Source organism: Postia placenta, assembly GCF_002117355.1.
Source record: "Postia placenta MAD-698-R-SB12 unplaced genomic scaffold POSPLAscaffold_7, whole genome shotgun sequence".
Classification (NCBI taxonomy): Eukaryota; Fungi; Basidiomycota; class Agaricomycetes; order Polyporales; family Adustoporiaceae; genus Rhodonia; species Rhodonia placenta.
Window position 1 is genome coordinate 1,671,905 of NW_020169838.1, and position 15,261 is coordinate 1,687,165.

A 15,261-nucleotide genomic window follows, 5' to 3' on the forward strand; every position below is an offset into this window, starting at 1 on the left:
AGTCCCACGATCGTCTATGAACCCTGCGTTTGCATATTTGCGTAACACCGCGTAGGTAATGATCAACTCGAGGCCAGCGATCAGTACCTGCAATACTCAAGCTCTGGACTGTGGGATGAGTCCCAGTCGTCGTAGCGGAAATGAGCTGTCGCTGACGCTCGAGGAACAGTCGGGCGCGCGATGTGACAGAGCATCTCACGCGAAGCTGGTTGTAGAAAGTTTCTGGAACGTGCACTGGCGCTGCATGTCAGGCCAAATACGAGTATCGATCTGGTGTAGGGTACATACATTTTATAGCGAGTCGGGCAATCAGGCAATATCCCGGAGATGACTGCGATGAGTCCGAACTATGTATTGCATGAGAACCACCGGTACTCGAAGGATGTAAGCACTTTTGTGCGCATATAATTACCACCTCGTCAACGTGTAGGCCATGGAGCAGCTTCTGAGGCATATGCCCACATAGAAGACAGCTGCGGCAATGACGGTCGCAGCTGTGAAGCGAGCCTCGTTGAGGACGATCGTCCATGCACAGTCGACGTGCATAAGGGACATACTTAAAGCGTCGCGGCAAATCCCGAAGAGTGCCCACCATGGGGCTCAGCGAGATGGCGGTGGGGCCTGTCCTGCACGGAGTCAAAAGGTAATTTCAATAATTTCCTGGAAGAGAACAGCGTAGGTAGGTACGGTGGCGCACCGTATGCACTCATCAAGATTGCGCCCGCGTAGCCACCGCACGCATATACTCTGTTTTTGTTGTGGTATCTAGCTCTGGGTCCAGCTTTACGTGTCTTTTGGAGCGAAATGGCCTCGGTCTATCACGAGCATAGTTACGCATGAGATCAGACTGCCAGATGACATGCGATTAGTTGCATATCGCCTTGTAGCAATCAAGGTGCTTACACATCTCATGGGGAGTCTTCAGGTGATCGGGTGAGACAGCAGCAATAGGATAGAGTTCGAGTCGCGACGCTCAACTAAGTTTCAACAGCAAGTAGTACTTCCTAGGATAGCACTCCCCGCATGTTCGAGAATGCTTCAGTGTCTCAAAGTGTTTAGTCCCTCCGAAAGCAAGTGGTGATTCCTGGGCGTTTGAAACCTGAGAAGAGCATATCGTGTTTTGCATCAAGGGCATCGTGTTACGGCATTAATGCAAGTCAGACCGGTGTAGGCCGTATTAGTCGAAGGATCGGGAAAGATTGATGGGCGCACTGCAGAAGCCTAGCGGCTCTTAAGCGCGTCTTGCACGTGGTTGCACGGCGAGATCACGTGCTCGACAATTAGTGAGTCAATGGGCAGGCCGCAGCATCCCCCACGGGGGCTACTACATTCAATGCGCTCGGAGGCTGCCCCGCCTTTGTCGAATTCATTGTATTGTGCTGTATCTCCAGGACTTCCCAACGATCCCTAGCAGTCCATATCGAAGCCTTCACGCTAGAGAATGAGACCAAGACGGCTATTCGACATCTCAATCAAGCAGAAGCTCGTTCTTAATATGTCTTTCAGTCAAGAAGATTGTAAGAGCAGTGAGAGGCGACAAGCAAATTTTCTTGCGACCGAGCGGCTAGTGACTAACAAAGCTCCGTGTGGACTAGTGGTCTCGTCGTCCTAGGCAACACATTTTCTGTCAGTGGTCGACCGACCCGCAGTGATAAATCATCTATCGTAGTGCAACGGCCTACTTATCTTCATGTTCCGTTCCCAGCGCCTGCTAGGCCGTTTGCAATCGTAAGACGCGCCCATGGCTAACTTTGTTCTCCGCGACCCAGCGCAGAGATAGTGCCTATATGCGCTGCAAATACGGCCTTCCTATCTTCGGCTCACCACCTCTCCGAGCTTACAAAATCTACCCAACGGCCGTCGATGAGTGGTGCTAGGTGGTGCTCGACTCGGACGACCTCGGAACATGGCCGCATATGTAGTACAAGGTCAAGTTCGGCGAACACGGGCGACGTGGGCTCGGCCCCGTATTTATCTTAGAAAGATGTCATCCGGCGCCATGCTCGGTGCGTGATGACGAGTCTATGGCAGCAACGTATCATTTGGTTTTCGGATGGGCCTCCGGAGACGGCGGGAAGGAGCCTGGGTCTCGCCATATGGTCCCCCGTCCAACTGAAACTACACGCTTCGATGGGTCCGCGGCTGGTTCGTGCATGCTCGGATCATGCAATGGCGTACAGTTGCAACAAGTGTGGTCGCGGGTTTAGGAAGGCGAGTTCAGCCCGTCAAACATGTGCAGCGAAGCAGGAAGAAGCGTTCGGTCTCGAGCGGGGTCACATGGATCAATTATCCCTGATGTCCCACAAGTTAGCAACAGCTATCTGCCCGTACAGCCACGTTGAAGCCCCCATGGTGGTAAATATTGCGTCAGTTGCTGAAGTATGATGAATCTTGCTCATTCTTGAACTTAGCACCCCGGTTGGTGCCAATAAATGCATGAGGTCCCGCAAAGAAAATGACAACCACGATAGACTTTAATCTTTGGTTTGTGCGCCCATGAGCAAATATACCGATGACCGTGGGCCGTTGCGTGTTGCTGTAACATTTGGAAGCTAAATCTCCGGTAGCGCGCGGCGCCGGCGCCACGTGGACGGGCGAATTTCCCCCCGCAAAGATGAGTTTGATCTCGCCGCGATCGAATTCCAGCGGATGATGCGTCCTTCCGGTTCGCTTGCACAACGCTGTTCGCCTGCACAGGCCTGCTCCGCCCAGGTTCTGCCTCTTGCGCTGCCTCGCAATGCCCGTACTGCATCGAGTCTCCTCTATGGGACCGCTGCACCAGCCGAGCTGTGCGCATGGAGCAGCTTATGCTTCCATCTCCAATCGAAGCACCGAAACAGCGCTATTTTGCATGGTTGTGGTGTGAGCATGTGGACAAGCCCTCCTGCGATGATCCAGATCCATATGGCTTTTCCCTATTTTTGCACATCAGCGGACGCCCAAGCATATGATCGCGCCGACACACGAGCCTTCCCCGAGAGCCGTCATATATACTCAGGAAGCCCGCATATTTGGCTCCTCGACTCCATTCGTCCATTGACCTCGCAGACCCCCTGCCGTCGCAGGCGCACTCTGTTTGCTTTCTAGCCCACTCATGGCACGCCACGAAGAGCACGCTCCCAATGAGGGGCACGATGCCGCCGCGCTGGTCGGCGAGCTCCCGCAGGTCCCCCACGACCAGCCGCTGCGCACGCCGACGCGCGAGTCCGGGTCGGATTACAACTCTGTCGAGAAGATTGACCAGCTCCAGTCCAAGACCAGTAGTTCTGCCGTGGAAACGGCGGAGGTCGAGGTGGACGAGAAGCTCTACGACGAGCAGGGGCGCGAGAAGGTTTTGCAAACAGCGGATGACTTCGCTCGCGCGCTCGTGAGTACGGACGACGACCCACATATGTACATCCACACGTTTCGTACGTGGTTTGCCGGTGTCGGACTCGCAGTCTTTGGTGCCGTGCTCGGTATGCTTTTCGTGAGTATCTCATCTTGCGCGTGTTGTGTGAGTAAACAATTGCGGGCGGCTCATCATCACATGCAGCAATTCCGTCCGCAAGTCCTCTTGGTCTCTGCGTTGTTCCTACAACTACTTGCATACATGATTGGCACATTCCTTGCTTTCGTCATTCCCGGTCCTGGCAGTCGCTTTTGGCGAGACAACTGGTTCTGGAGGTTTATGAACCCCGGGCCTTTTAGTACGTCTTATGTGCCTGTTGCTGCAGCAGAACCAGGCTGACCCGCTCTCAGATCTCAAGGAGCATGTTGCCGCGCAGATCATGGCTAACACGGCTGCGTACGTACAATCTCGACGACTCCGCTCCCGGCTAACACCATCTCATAGCACCTCGGCGCTGGCGTGCATGGTATTTGCCGCGGATGACCTGTTCTACAATCTCACTGTCAATGTAAGTGGCGTCTGCTGCGCGATCGTGATCGAGCAATGCTAAGTTGCATGCGCAGCCGGGCAACGCGATCTTCACTTTACTCGCATCGCAGCTGATCGGGTACGGCTTTGCGGGAATGTTCCGTGCGTGTCCATTTCCCCCGCATCTCGAGTCCTAGCACACGGCATCTGACGTGAGATGCAGGTTCCTTCCTGGTGTACCCCACGACGATGCTGTATCCGCAGAACCTCATCTACGTCAACTTGTTCGATGTTCTGCACCGCTCTAAGGGCGAGATGCTCCAGGGGAAAAGGCTGCGCTTCTTCTGGATACTCACCGGTATCATGTGCGTATGACTTCTTGTTCATTGTATGGCATTAGCCGCTGATGGGGGAATAGCTTTGTGTATGAGTGGTTCCCTGAGGTGTGTTCCTCATTCGTCTTCGATATACAAGTGTATACTCATCCCAGTGGTAGTGGATTGCACCGCTATTGGGTTCATTCAACATTGTTTGCCTTTGCGCGCGCAACTCGGACTGGGTGTCCTATATCTTCGGCGGTGCAGAGGCGAACGAGGGCCTTGGGCTGCTTGGTTTCGGTGTCGACTGGGCGAGTGCGTAATTTCACCGCCCTTTATCTTCCTGAGTGTCATGTGCTAACTGCGACCGCAGACATCACGAGCGCACCATTCTACCAGCCTCTGTCGACGCAGATTTCCAGTGAGTATCAGTTGCGTTGATAACTCACGACACGGGATGTTTTGACGAGCTGTGATTCACAGCGTACATCGGCTGGGCCCTGTGCTACATTATCCTTCCCGCGGTATATGCCCGCAACGTTTGGCACTCGCAGAACTTCCCTTTCATCTCGCAAAACTTGTACGTTCTCCTCTTTCACTCACAACAGGTTGCAGAATTGATACATCTCCACCAACAGATTCTGTGAGCACTGTTTGGACAGTCTGAGTCCTTGGTTGCTAACGTCAGTGCGCTCGCTGCAGACGAGAACGGGACCATCTATAACCAGAATCTCATCCTCAATCCGTACGTTTCACCAATCCGTATCTAGCTGCCATCTGAGCGCCATCCCTTGCAACCCGTAGCGACCTGAGTCTCAACAAGACTGCGTACGAGATCCATGGACAGCCTTGGCAGAGCGGGTCGACAATCGTACGTCTCCAATCCCGTCTACCGCTCTGTTTGGCGATTCAGAACATTATATCGCAGATCTACAATCTCGGTATCAACCTCTCCATTGGTGCGACGTTCGTGCACATCGGATTGTGGCATGGGAAGGAGATATACGCGGCGTTCAGGGACTAGTGAGTTGATACCCTTGGCTAAACATTGATGAGTGGCTCATTGACGCGTGTGTTTGTGCAGCTTCCGTGGCGAGCCAATCAATGACATGCACTACAAGAAGATGCAGGTAAGTCTTGATTACGATACCCCGCAGTGGCGCCGATCCTGACGAAATGCCGGTAGATCTACAAAGAGGGTGCATATCGGCTGTTTCGCATAAGCTCATAGGAGGACTAACTGGCGCTTGCAGTGCCCTTCTGGTGGTATGCTGCCATCGCAGTATCAGGTTAGTGCAGTTTGCTTCGAATCGCGATGTAGATACTGATTCACTGCGGTATAACAGCATTTATCACTGCTAGTACGTCCAGTTAGTAACGAGCGAGTGCGCGTCGACGCTGACATTTTTCAGTGGTCTGCATTTACACTGAGAAGTCGGGGTGAGGAGTGCTTTACTTAAGCGAGAGGGAATATTGCTCATACACGGACAGGTTGCCTTGGTGGGCTTTGATTGTTGCCCTCATTTTCGCCGTCATCACCTTGCCGTTCTATGGCGCGATGTATGCCATTACTGCGTACGTCCTTCGCATAAATATGTGTACATATTACCTGACGGCCTCCTTACTACAGATGGATCCCCTACATGACGCCGCTGTTCCAGATGCTGGGCGCCGCGCTCATCCCTGGCTCGTCACAGGCGAACATGGTCAGTCATGGCAATAATGTCGTGTGACATGCGCAATTGACATAGTGCCTATGTAGTACTTCGAACTCTACTCGAGTCAGGCGCTCACTCAGGCGTCTGGCATGTTGAGCGATCTCAAGCTTGGCCAGTACATGAAGCGTGAGCATAGCTACCATCGCCCTGTCCGCTGTCGGAACTGACTTAGCCTCCCAACTGCTGTAGTCCCTCCTCGTGTAGGCTGTTAAAGATTGCTCGCGTATGGACTCGTTCTGACACTGCCCATCCAGACGACTTTCAGCGTACAAATTGCTGGCACAGTTATCGGTGCCCTGCTCAATTGTGAGCGTCTTCTTTTCTCTCCCTCGACACCTTTTCTCACTCGTTTACAGATGTCATCATGCAGGACGTGGTCAACAACGAGCGTAGCATCCTGGTATGTCCTGTTCGCAGAAGCTTCGCAGCGAGGAGTCCTCATACTCTTTCATCAGCTTAGCAACGAAGGTAGCCGCGTGTGGAGTGGTCAGCAAGTACAGTCGTACAACGCGAACGGTATGCGAACCTTGTCGTAGCGGGCGTACAAATGTTGATTGCTTTCATAGCCATTCTCTGGGGTGCGCTGGGGAAGGAGATCTGTGAGTAGTCTATTTATCACGTCTGCTGTGGGATAAAGGCTGACCTCTGACAACAGTCGGCGTCAACGGGCCGTACTTTATTGTTCCTCTCGGTATCGTCATCGGTCTTGGGCTTCCTGTCATTCCCTGGCTCCTCTGGAAGCGCTTCCGCTGGGCCTGGCTGCCGATGGTTAACACCGCTGTTCTGTCATGTACGTGTGACCTGCAACATCGTGCCGGCTTGGTCTTGAATGCTGAACTCTGGCTAGATTACATCGGCGACCTTGCTGGTGGAACGAACGGCTACATCAACACTTGGATGGTGATTGGTCTTACGTCACACTTCTACATCCGCAGGTATCATGCAGGGTGGTTCAGGAAATACAATGTACGCATCTGTTACGGCATCGCTTACAATGGTCTGACGGGTCTTTTATCAGTATCTGTTCGGAGCTGCTGTCGATGGAGTATGTTTTTCCATGCGTTATCAGAACATGACACTGACGACATTGGTACGTCACGTAGGGAGCTCAAGTATTCGTCTTCATCTTCTCAGTGAGTCATATGGTAAATTGGCGGCGAGCCCCGCTGACCTCTCACCTAGTTCGCCCTTGGTGGGGCTGGTGGTGTTCAAGTAAACTTCCCGAATTGGGCGCTCAATCCATTAGGAAATGCGGTATGCATACTTCGCTCTTGACTCTGTAACATCTTCTCACAATACCATCCCAGGATTACTGCAAGCTCACCTCTCAGGAAGGATGAGGATGAGAACCCCCCCTCCCCCCCCCCTTCGTACTCATACTCCCGTACATAGCTGTGTAATATTTCATGCTTGCGCCGTCGAGCCGTGCAAGCTATGTGTTCGTCGTGTTATCTAGGTTATCGCTTGTAACACCCAGTACTGACCCACTAGATCTGGGTATATATACCCAAACCACGCTCGTTTATCCCACGATCTTGCTGTATCATAGCTGGACCCCATCTCACGCTATATATCCTAGATGGACAATAGGATGGTGATACTACAATCCGTTGCGCGACATAACGATTGATGGAAATAGTGGGTGCAGTGTGCAGTGTGCACATCATAACGGTGGGCCCCTTCATGATAGTTCACGGTGCGTAGGTCCCGTCTATGCATATCTGTGCATTAGTATGACTCCCTTACGAGCCGCGTTATTGACGATGAAGTCTCCTCTAACCATATCAGGTAGACTACTACCACATGCGGAAGGCGACGTGTTCTCGTCTCAGGCTTGAGCTTGTGATACCTTGACATAAGATTGTATGTACGATTGGTCTTGCACAATCATTTACATTGTGCCTGTGCCTGCATAGATGCTTAACGCCTCTCCACCTTTCGAAATACTCCACAAGAATGCATGCCACAAATGCTTTATGTACAATGCAGCAAGCGGCAGTGCGGATTAAATTATTCGAACTTCATAGGATATTGTCTCCACGTCTTCGCAAAGTCCTAGCATTGACCACAGCGGGGCAGTATATATACCAACAGACTTGAGGCCGGATGAGCACCACTGTCCTTGAATGCCTCGAACCACTTTCCTCCCATTCAATGCATCATACAAGTCACTATCCTTCGGCTGCCCAACCACATGCTACTCAGCTCGCAATAGATCCGGAATGCTGACGGCCGAGTCATTCCACTGGCTCCTCATATGGGTCATTTTGAGGCGTACAGACCTTCCACGCCCGAGCGAAAATCGAGCCTGCGAACGTTTCTTCGTCCCTAGGGACCAATTCAAGTGCCGAGCTGCGAAGAGGGCATGGCTGTACGAGGATGGCCCCGTTTCAATACGTGGCAACGCACTGGTCACCCGCCTTATAATAAAGCGTACAAGGAAGTGCACCCACAACAGTCACCTGCCGAATCGCCAGTTGCAACAAATCCATCAACAGGAACGCATATATGAGACATTTAGCCAGTAACAAGCACTGGCGTCTCAAGCACGCTTGCGAGGTGTGCGGCTTTAGCTCGCGAGAGGATATGTTCATCGCATAGGGAGGGGTTCATGCTATATACGGGAGGAAGCCTTCGTTACGGATACGGGCCGGGATGGGGGTATGCGAACAGGCAAGGATGAAAGGGAAAACAAGAGCAGTATCATGGGATCTACTTCCTCTGGTGAATTTGAGCCTGATGATGGTGATTCTGAGGGGGATACACGAGGTGAGCCCACACCCTGTTATATTCCAGTGTGATATCAAGTTTATCTAATAGTTCCCCAGTCCACAGGATGCCCGAACAGGCGGCTGTCCCGCCGACGGGCTGGTGGCGGTACTTGCGCACGTGGATGGCTTCCACGAACATGGGATCCTAGTGCACAGAGACAGACTGCACGGATACAGGCGAGCCTTGTGCCCCATGTGCTGCGTCGGAAGCATTCAGAAGCTACACGCGGGACCTCGCTTTGTGCGCCGAAGGCATGCGACTGGGAGAATGCCAAAGAAAAGGAAAGGCAAATCGATAGCTATCCCAACTGACCACAGTCAGGTCTCACGTCGAACAGCGGTTTCCATGATGTTGTAAGTCACTCGTCGTTAGTACCATGCGTACGGCGAGCTAATCCATTCTATATGCACTTGTCTCCCTACTCCCAGTTTGTCCACTCAGCAGAAGGTTCCCTTGACAGGGTCTAGAGGACTCTGCATAACGACTACCCTTCAAGCGACCGCGCGCTCACGGAGCGACAACTCTCGAAGACTGTCACCACAAGGAGGCAGCAACGCTCCTCAGGGATGAGGCAACATTCGCACGAAATCCATACGGTTGGGGCTTCCAGGGCTGGCTTGAGTGTGCCATCTCTATGGGAGGTTATAGGCAAGAATATTTCACGCTACGGGGCCACAAATGATTGCTTCTGTGTAACTCTGAGAGCTTCATAAATCAGCCAGACTCCATTTCCGGTGGGCACGTATACGCAATATCGTACAACAAAAGATATTGTAGCCCAAACTATTTACCTCTATGGGACATGATGGAGTCATGTTACGAATAATAACAACATTATATATCGAACGACCTTGCTTGTCCACTCTCATAATATAAAAGAACCAGCTAAACTTGCGGCACTCAACAAGCACATGACTGGACCTGTATTCCGACAAGCAAATCCGGAAAAGCAGAGAAAAGCAGAGGAAAGCAGGTACACGAATACACATCAACCAAACTCCGTGATAGGTTCTTTATAGAGGCATCATCCACTCGGAACGGTAGCCGTCCGTTCGACTCTTTCGCGCTGTCGTTCGACCCCACCTGCGCTGAGTTGTGCGCGCGAGAGAACTTTGCGCAATCCCCGCGGGCCACCCCCGCTCTTGGGAGTTCCCAGACTTCTCTTTCCTTTCTGCTCCTTCTCATGGTCCGCCACGTCCGATGGAGGGAGCAGTTCTGTTGGAGTCGCCGGAAGTGGAGGGGGCGCCGGGCTTGGAGGTAGCGCGTGACTCTGACCCTTCCTGTCCTTGAAGATCGCCGAGCCTTTCTTCACCAGACGCTGCTTCCATTCGCTTGCGCGCGCCTGCCAACCTTGAGCACCAGCTGCACGTTTGCTCGCACGGACACCCTTGCGCACGGTGTCGTCCGACGGAAGGTCAACGAAGGAGCAGAACGTGTCGCCCATGGCGGGCCTCTTGGTCTTTCCCGGCGCTCCCGACCCTGTGCTTGCTCCCTCCGTACCTGGCAAAGGATTATCAAGCAAGGCAAGGCTCTCTGCTGGGATTTCGACAGGGACAGCGGTGATATGTCCGAACAAGGAGCTCTCCGATCGCACGACCTGGACGATTCGCCAACCGGCTGTCTGCGCAAGGGTGGACAACTCCCGGAGCGTTCGCTCTTGTGAATTGAACATCGACCGCATCTACAGACCGATTCAATCGAGAGCCATCAGCACAGAACAACGGCCGTACCGTCAAATCCAGCCAATATGCATTAGTGCTTGCTTTCCCCAGGTTTGGCAGTAGTGGGGAGCCTTCCGGGACAAGTGACCGCACTGCGCCCTCAACGGGATCGGCTTTCATCTTGTCTTCCATGCGGCAATCTGATCTCGGCGAATCAGGATCAGGATCCTCGTCAATACAGGCTAGCGGCAGGACATAATCTGCGAGAAGCAGCCTCGTGTCTGGACCTGCGGCTCGACGAAGTTGCAATAATATCCTGGGAACTCCCCGTCAACAATCTAAGCGCCCATGAATCAATGGCCCAGCTCACCTTGTCACATATGCATCAGGCCAGTCATGCGTGATTACACGGAGAAGGAATACAGCAGGGGATGCAGACTGCCCTCGGTTATCCGCTTGGAGAACGGCTGGCCAAGGCGGTTGAGGAGTGAAGAAGTCGTGTGCTTGGAAGGTTGCTCGACCGGAATCCAGAAACTCCGGGCAACGTTTGCGCCATGCCTGTTCACCAAACCACGCATCAGAGCAGTGTAGAAAGGCACCACGTCTATACCCACTGCTTCGCCCATCTCGACCACCGGCGCTCTGTCTTGGACGAGGAACCGCAAGTGTGGGAACGCATAGGCAAGTAGCATCGACGTCGAGCCAATCCCTCCGCCGACGTCCACGACGACTGCTGAAGGCGGGAGTGAATGCCATGGGAAACCTGTGGAATGACCCTATGAAGGCAAGTATGAAACGAAGGCATACGAGACACTGACCGCCGACAATCGCTCCTGGCACCTCCCAAGCCCCGGTCCCTGTCATCGCACGTCCAAATCTCTTCAGCCTTCCTCCGTTCCCGCGTCTCTCTAGCCATTCAAAATAAGGCGCGTTCGTCCGGAATGCAAGGTTGAAGGGGGCATGCATTGGATTATCTCCCTTCTCTTCTTTCTGGCTGGAGATCTGGCTAGCTAATGCAGAAGGCCTCGTAGGAGACGCATCGTGCTTCGTCTGTGATGGCTGAAGCCCTCGTGCTTTGGGGGGCGTCGAGGGTAGCGGAGGTAGCGGAGGTAATGCCGCAGTAGGACCACTCGAGCTCGAAGAGGGGATAATCGAGAACGCTCGCGGGCGGCGAGGAGCAGGCATCTTCGACGGGCTCGCCGGTGTCGGGACAATTGACAGAGCCCGCGGACGCCGCCTCACGTTACTTGAAGTGCTCTCCACTGATGGTACAGGAGAGCCTAGGAACGATCTCTTCGTCCTCAAAGGAGACTTCGGGCTATCGCGAGTCCCTAGCGCGAGGTCAGCGAGGTCCACCTGGCTTCCTGCACCCTTGCCGCCCCAGTTCCTGTCGTCGTTGTGTGGGGTGTTCACAGCTGGCACATCTCGTTCTGCAGCGGTTTGCGGCTGAGGAGCGGATGAAAGGGTCCCAAAAAGACCAGAATCCTCAGGCGAAGGAAGGTAGCAGTCCGTGAGGTACGCTGCAGACTTGAACAGCTCGTCCGTGCTGATTAAACAGGCGTCGACAGCATGCACGCATGTCCCAGGAACAACCACACGCACCACAGCCCAACGAACGCAGCAATCCCATCCGTTCCCTCGTACTTCGTTTCTGGCCTGACAAGAAAGCGCATAAACATCTAATCCTTCATCTTTGCAACAAACGGAAACTCACGTCTTTGCAAGCTCTGCCTGCGTCATCCCCGAGTCGATAGCACCCGAAATTCGGTTGTTCACGAAGACGTCCGGGCGCACCTCTCGCGTGATGTGATGCGTCGCGAGTAGCCGGAGGACGTGACCTGCATAAGAAACAAATCAGCATGTTATTAGCCTGAGCGCAGGAGCGAGCATGCAGGGTATATGCGTGCAAAGACGTGTACGTAGGCCAGTGAATATATGCGGCAGACATTGTGGACCCGGATATCCCCACACCAAATCAAAAAGTGGCAAGAGAATGCACACTCACTGAGTAACACAGGATCGACGCCAGCCTCTTCCTCGCCAATCCCAGCCTCCGTACTCCGTGCTTCGTTCGAATCCGCCCTTCGCGCTCTGTTTGCCCGACGGACCTTGTCCACTCGCCTCGCGATCTCCCTCACGTGCAGTCCTTTCGGACCCGCCTCCCGGAGGATCTCCGGAACGTGCGCTGCCTCGAGCAGGCGCAAGCACGCAGGGAGGTTGTACTAAGCAAGCGAAGAAATGCGTCAACAACAGCCTCCCTTCGCGCGACGCTTGCGTGCCAAGCAGTTGCACCCGCCAGCTGAGGATTCACAAAAAGCACTCACCCCCATCGCCGCGTCACACACAGTCAGGAACGGCCTCTGCACGCTCGCGCTCAGCTGTCCGCACGCCGCCACGAGCTTTGACACCGCCGCGAGCACCGCCGGGTGCGTCGTCAGCGTTTCACTCAACACGCGCGCACGATCCTCGTCTGTGTCCCCAGGGCTCTCATCTCTATTCACCGCCGAGGTCTCCTGATCGCCATCTTTCCCTCGCGCAACATACGCAGGCTCGTCCAGCGCTGGCCAGTCCAGCGCCCGCCCGTTCACCCTCGCGCCCTTCTCGAACCATGGCTTCCGCGCGGCGCTCTGCCCTTCCTCCCACGGCGCGCCCAGCGTCGGGCCCTGGCTCCGCCTGTCCTTGTCGAGACTAGCGCCCGCAGCATGCGTATCCACGTCCAGAACATCCGACTCGCCGGCCAGACACGACCGCGACGTCGGCGAGGACATCGACAACGAGAACAGCGACGCAGGCGTCGGCGGCAGCTGGCCTTGACCTTGCCCTGTGGGCACAAGTGCAGGCAGGAGCGGCGTCGGCCGGTGGCGCTGCTTTCTGCCGTCTGCACTACGCTCCGCGCCTTCCCCGCTGCCAGGCCGCGCCGACGTCGGCGTCGCGAGCGTATCGCCGGGCGTCCTATCAGGCGCGCGCCTGGGCGTCGCGGGCGACCCGAGTACAGTCGGAAGCCTTTGCCCATACTCGTACGTCTCCGCACCGTCCGCGCCGTCCGCCAGGGGGTCGGGATGCGGGTTCGGCGCGAAGCGTATGGGCGAGGGCGACCCCTTCCCGTCCCCTCCGAGCGAGGTGGCCGTGCACACGCTGCGCGCGTCCATCGACCCGCGCGGGCGCGCCTTCGACTGCGGAGTCGAGAGCAGGTCCGAGACGGACGCAGATGCGAAGACCCCGCGCTGCGGCGTCCTCTGCGCCTTCGGCGGGGCGCCGTCGAGCGAGTGGTGCCCCGCGTACTTCCCCGCGCCCGCCGACTTGGGTGTATGCGGCGAGCCTGCCGCCGCGCCCGAGCAGAATCCCGCCTGCGACAGGCGGGACGGCGTCGCGAGCAGCTCAGACGCGGCGTGCCGTAAAAACCGGCCGGAGGCGAGCGGAAGGCGACGCACGGGCGTTGAGGTCGGCGCAGGGACGGCGGGCGATGCAGGGGGCGTGTCATGCGTCCACTGTGCGCTGACACCCTCGCTCTTGATATGCATGGGCGCCAACGCCGAGACGGGCGGCTGTATGCGCTCGGGGTCGATCACGTCGCCGAGATTGAGGCGCGAGGAGGCGCGGGAGGACGCCGTGCCGGAGTAAGAGGAGAGCGTGGAGAAGGACGGCGTGGGTGAGGGCGGGCGCTGTCCGAGGGACAGCGACAGCGAGAGCGTGTCCGCAAGCGAGTCGCTGCGCGAGTGCGGTACAGGCGAGTACGCTGTGTACGGCGCGAAGGCCCCGCGTGGGGCAGTGGAGACGGAAAACGTGGGCGAGAGCGGGGAGGGAGAGGGGTACAGGTCGCGTGCGCTGTCCCTGTCGCAGTCGGTGGGTGAGTAGGGCGTGGAAGGCGTCGGCGAGTATGAGTAGGCATGGAGAGGGGTGGAGGCTGGCGTCGAAAGAGACGGCGAAAGCGGCGAGGGCAAGCCCGCGACGGAGTTCGTCTTGGAGCCACTGGTGGCCGCATCGTGATACACGGCCTCGATATCGTCGAGAGCCGCACCAATCAGGGTGTGCAGTGCGCGGAGTGTAGCAAATGTCATCTCGCACTGCAACAGGTTTATCTGACATAAATACTTTGTTTAGTCAAGTCGTTGGTTGGCAACGGAACAGTTGCAGTCTTTTAATGCTCAATGCTTACCTGGTGCAGACGTTTATACGTCCTTCGGTCCAAATATGCGCGTTACTTACGGAGCGCAACGATCTCCGCGATACTCCACAACAACAGCAAACCGGCCAACTCGATTAGGATCAGCAGCTGAGACAAAACAGTCAGCTAAGATGGATTTTAGGTGGAAAATGCGCATATAGTTGCATAAAATGCTAGGCGAAGCATGTAAATGCACAACGTTGTGACTACGTATCGATAGTTCCGCTTAATGTCTGTGAGGACTTACCGTCTGCAGAGCCGTCCACGCAATCTCAATACCGCGTCAAAGAGCGAGGGGGTGTTCTAAGGCGCTATTTCAATATCAGAGAATCAGTTGCCATAATATGAACAGTCAACTATGATGGCTTCGAACGAGATGGCGTCAAATATGAGAAAACTGCCATGGCTGCGCGACCAGTCGTTCAACCATGAGCTTTCGGAAAATCAAAGATAGATGGTTGGCATGAACAAAGCATGTCTGCCCCTTAGCGCGTCATACTTTCAAATATCTCGTAGCGAGCGGTGCGCATTGCACATACGGAAACGCACCCTCATTCAAGTCATAAGAATGTGATGAAGCGTCCGAAACAATTGGCTATCGTCGCGCGGGGTCTGTTAGCGAGATCATAGGATAGCATAGATCTCGTCTAGCATCAAGAATCCTTGCAGCTTCGGCTTCGGGGATGTGCAGCAATGGCTCTACCATCGGGACTCACCACTTCGTAAAGCTCTCCGCAGGAACCCCAACCTAAGAGATTGCCCAAAACCA

The 15,261-nt window shown here is 55.0% G+C and overlaps 3 protein-coding genes across 3 annotated transcripts; 2 read left to right on the forward strand and 1 right to left on the reverse strand.

The window, feature by feature from the left end:
• The first annotated feature begins 3,289 nt into the window (after positions 1-3,289).
• Positions 3,290-7,496, forward strand: POSPLADRAFT_1170036 (hypothetical protein). Its single transcript, XM_024488081.1, has 30 exons — positions 3,290-3,469; positions 3,536-3,689; positions 3,742-3,787; positions 3,836-3,899; positions 3,955-4,021; positions 4,083-4,224; positions 4,278-4,302; positions 4,356-4,491; positions 4,550-4,597; positions 4,660-4,760; positions 4,884-4,921; positions 4,981-5,047; positions 5,105-5,199; positions 5,261-5,306; positions 5,363-5,375; positions 5,430-5,465; positions 5,625-5,751; positions 5,807-5,882; positions 5,939-6,020; positions 6,084-6,094; positions 6,149-6,200; positions 6,251-6,294; positions 6,350-6,410; positions 6,461-6,493; positions 6,550-6,684; positions 6,742-6,860; positions 6,913-6,939; positions 6,998-7,027; positions 7,077-7,148; positions 7,202-7,496. The coding sequence occupies exons 1-30, from the start codon at positions 3,392-3,394 to the stop codon at positions 7,232-7,234; spliced, it is 2,058 nt and encodes a 685-aa protein (XP_024339166.1). The 5' UTR covers positions 3,290-3,391; the 3' UTR covers positions 7,235-7,496.
• A 620-nt stretch (positions 7,497-8,116) lies between these two features.
• On the forward strand, positions 8,117-9,348 carry POSPLADRAFT_1033994 (hypothetical protein; the record flags this gene model as incomplete). Its single annotated transcript, XM_024476976.1, has 5 exons — positions 8,117-8,327; positions 8,496-8,663; positions 8,715-8,906; positions 8,988-9,019; positions 9,163-9,348. The coding sequence occupies 5 exons, from the start codon at positions 8,117-8,119 to the stop codon at positions 9,346-9,348; spliced, it is 789 nt and encodes a 262-aa protein (XP_024339167.1).
• Positions 9,349-9,690: 342 nt separating this feature from the next.
• Positions 9,691-14,385, reverse strand: POSPLADRAFT_1046720 (hypothetical protein; the record flags this gene model as incomplete). The annotated part of the gene is made up of 7 exons (XM_024479103.1): positions 9,691-10,347; positions 10,942-11,090; positions 11,146-11,873; positions 11,930-11,983; positions 12,042-12,165; positions 12,333-12,549; positions 12,652-14,385. 7 exons carry the CDS (start codon positions 14,383-14,385, stop codon positions 9,691-9,693), a joined length of 3,663 nt encoding a protein of 1,220 aa, XP_024339168.1.
• Between the last annotated feature and the right edge of the window lie 876 nt (positions 14,386-15,261).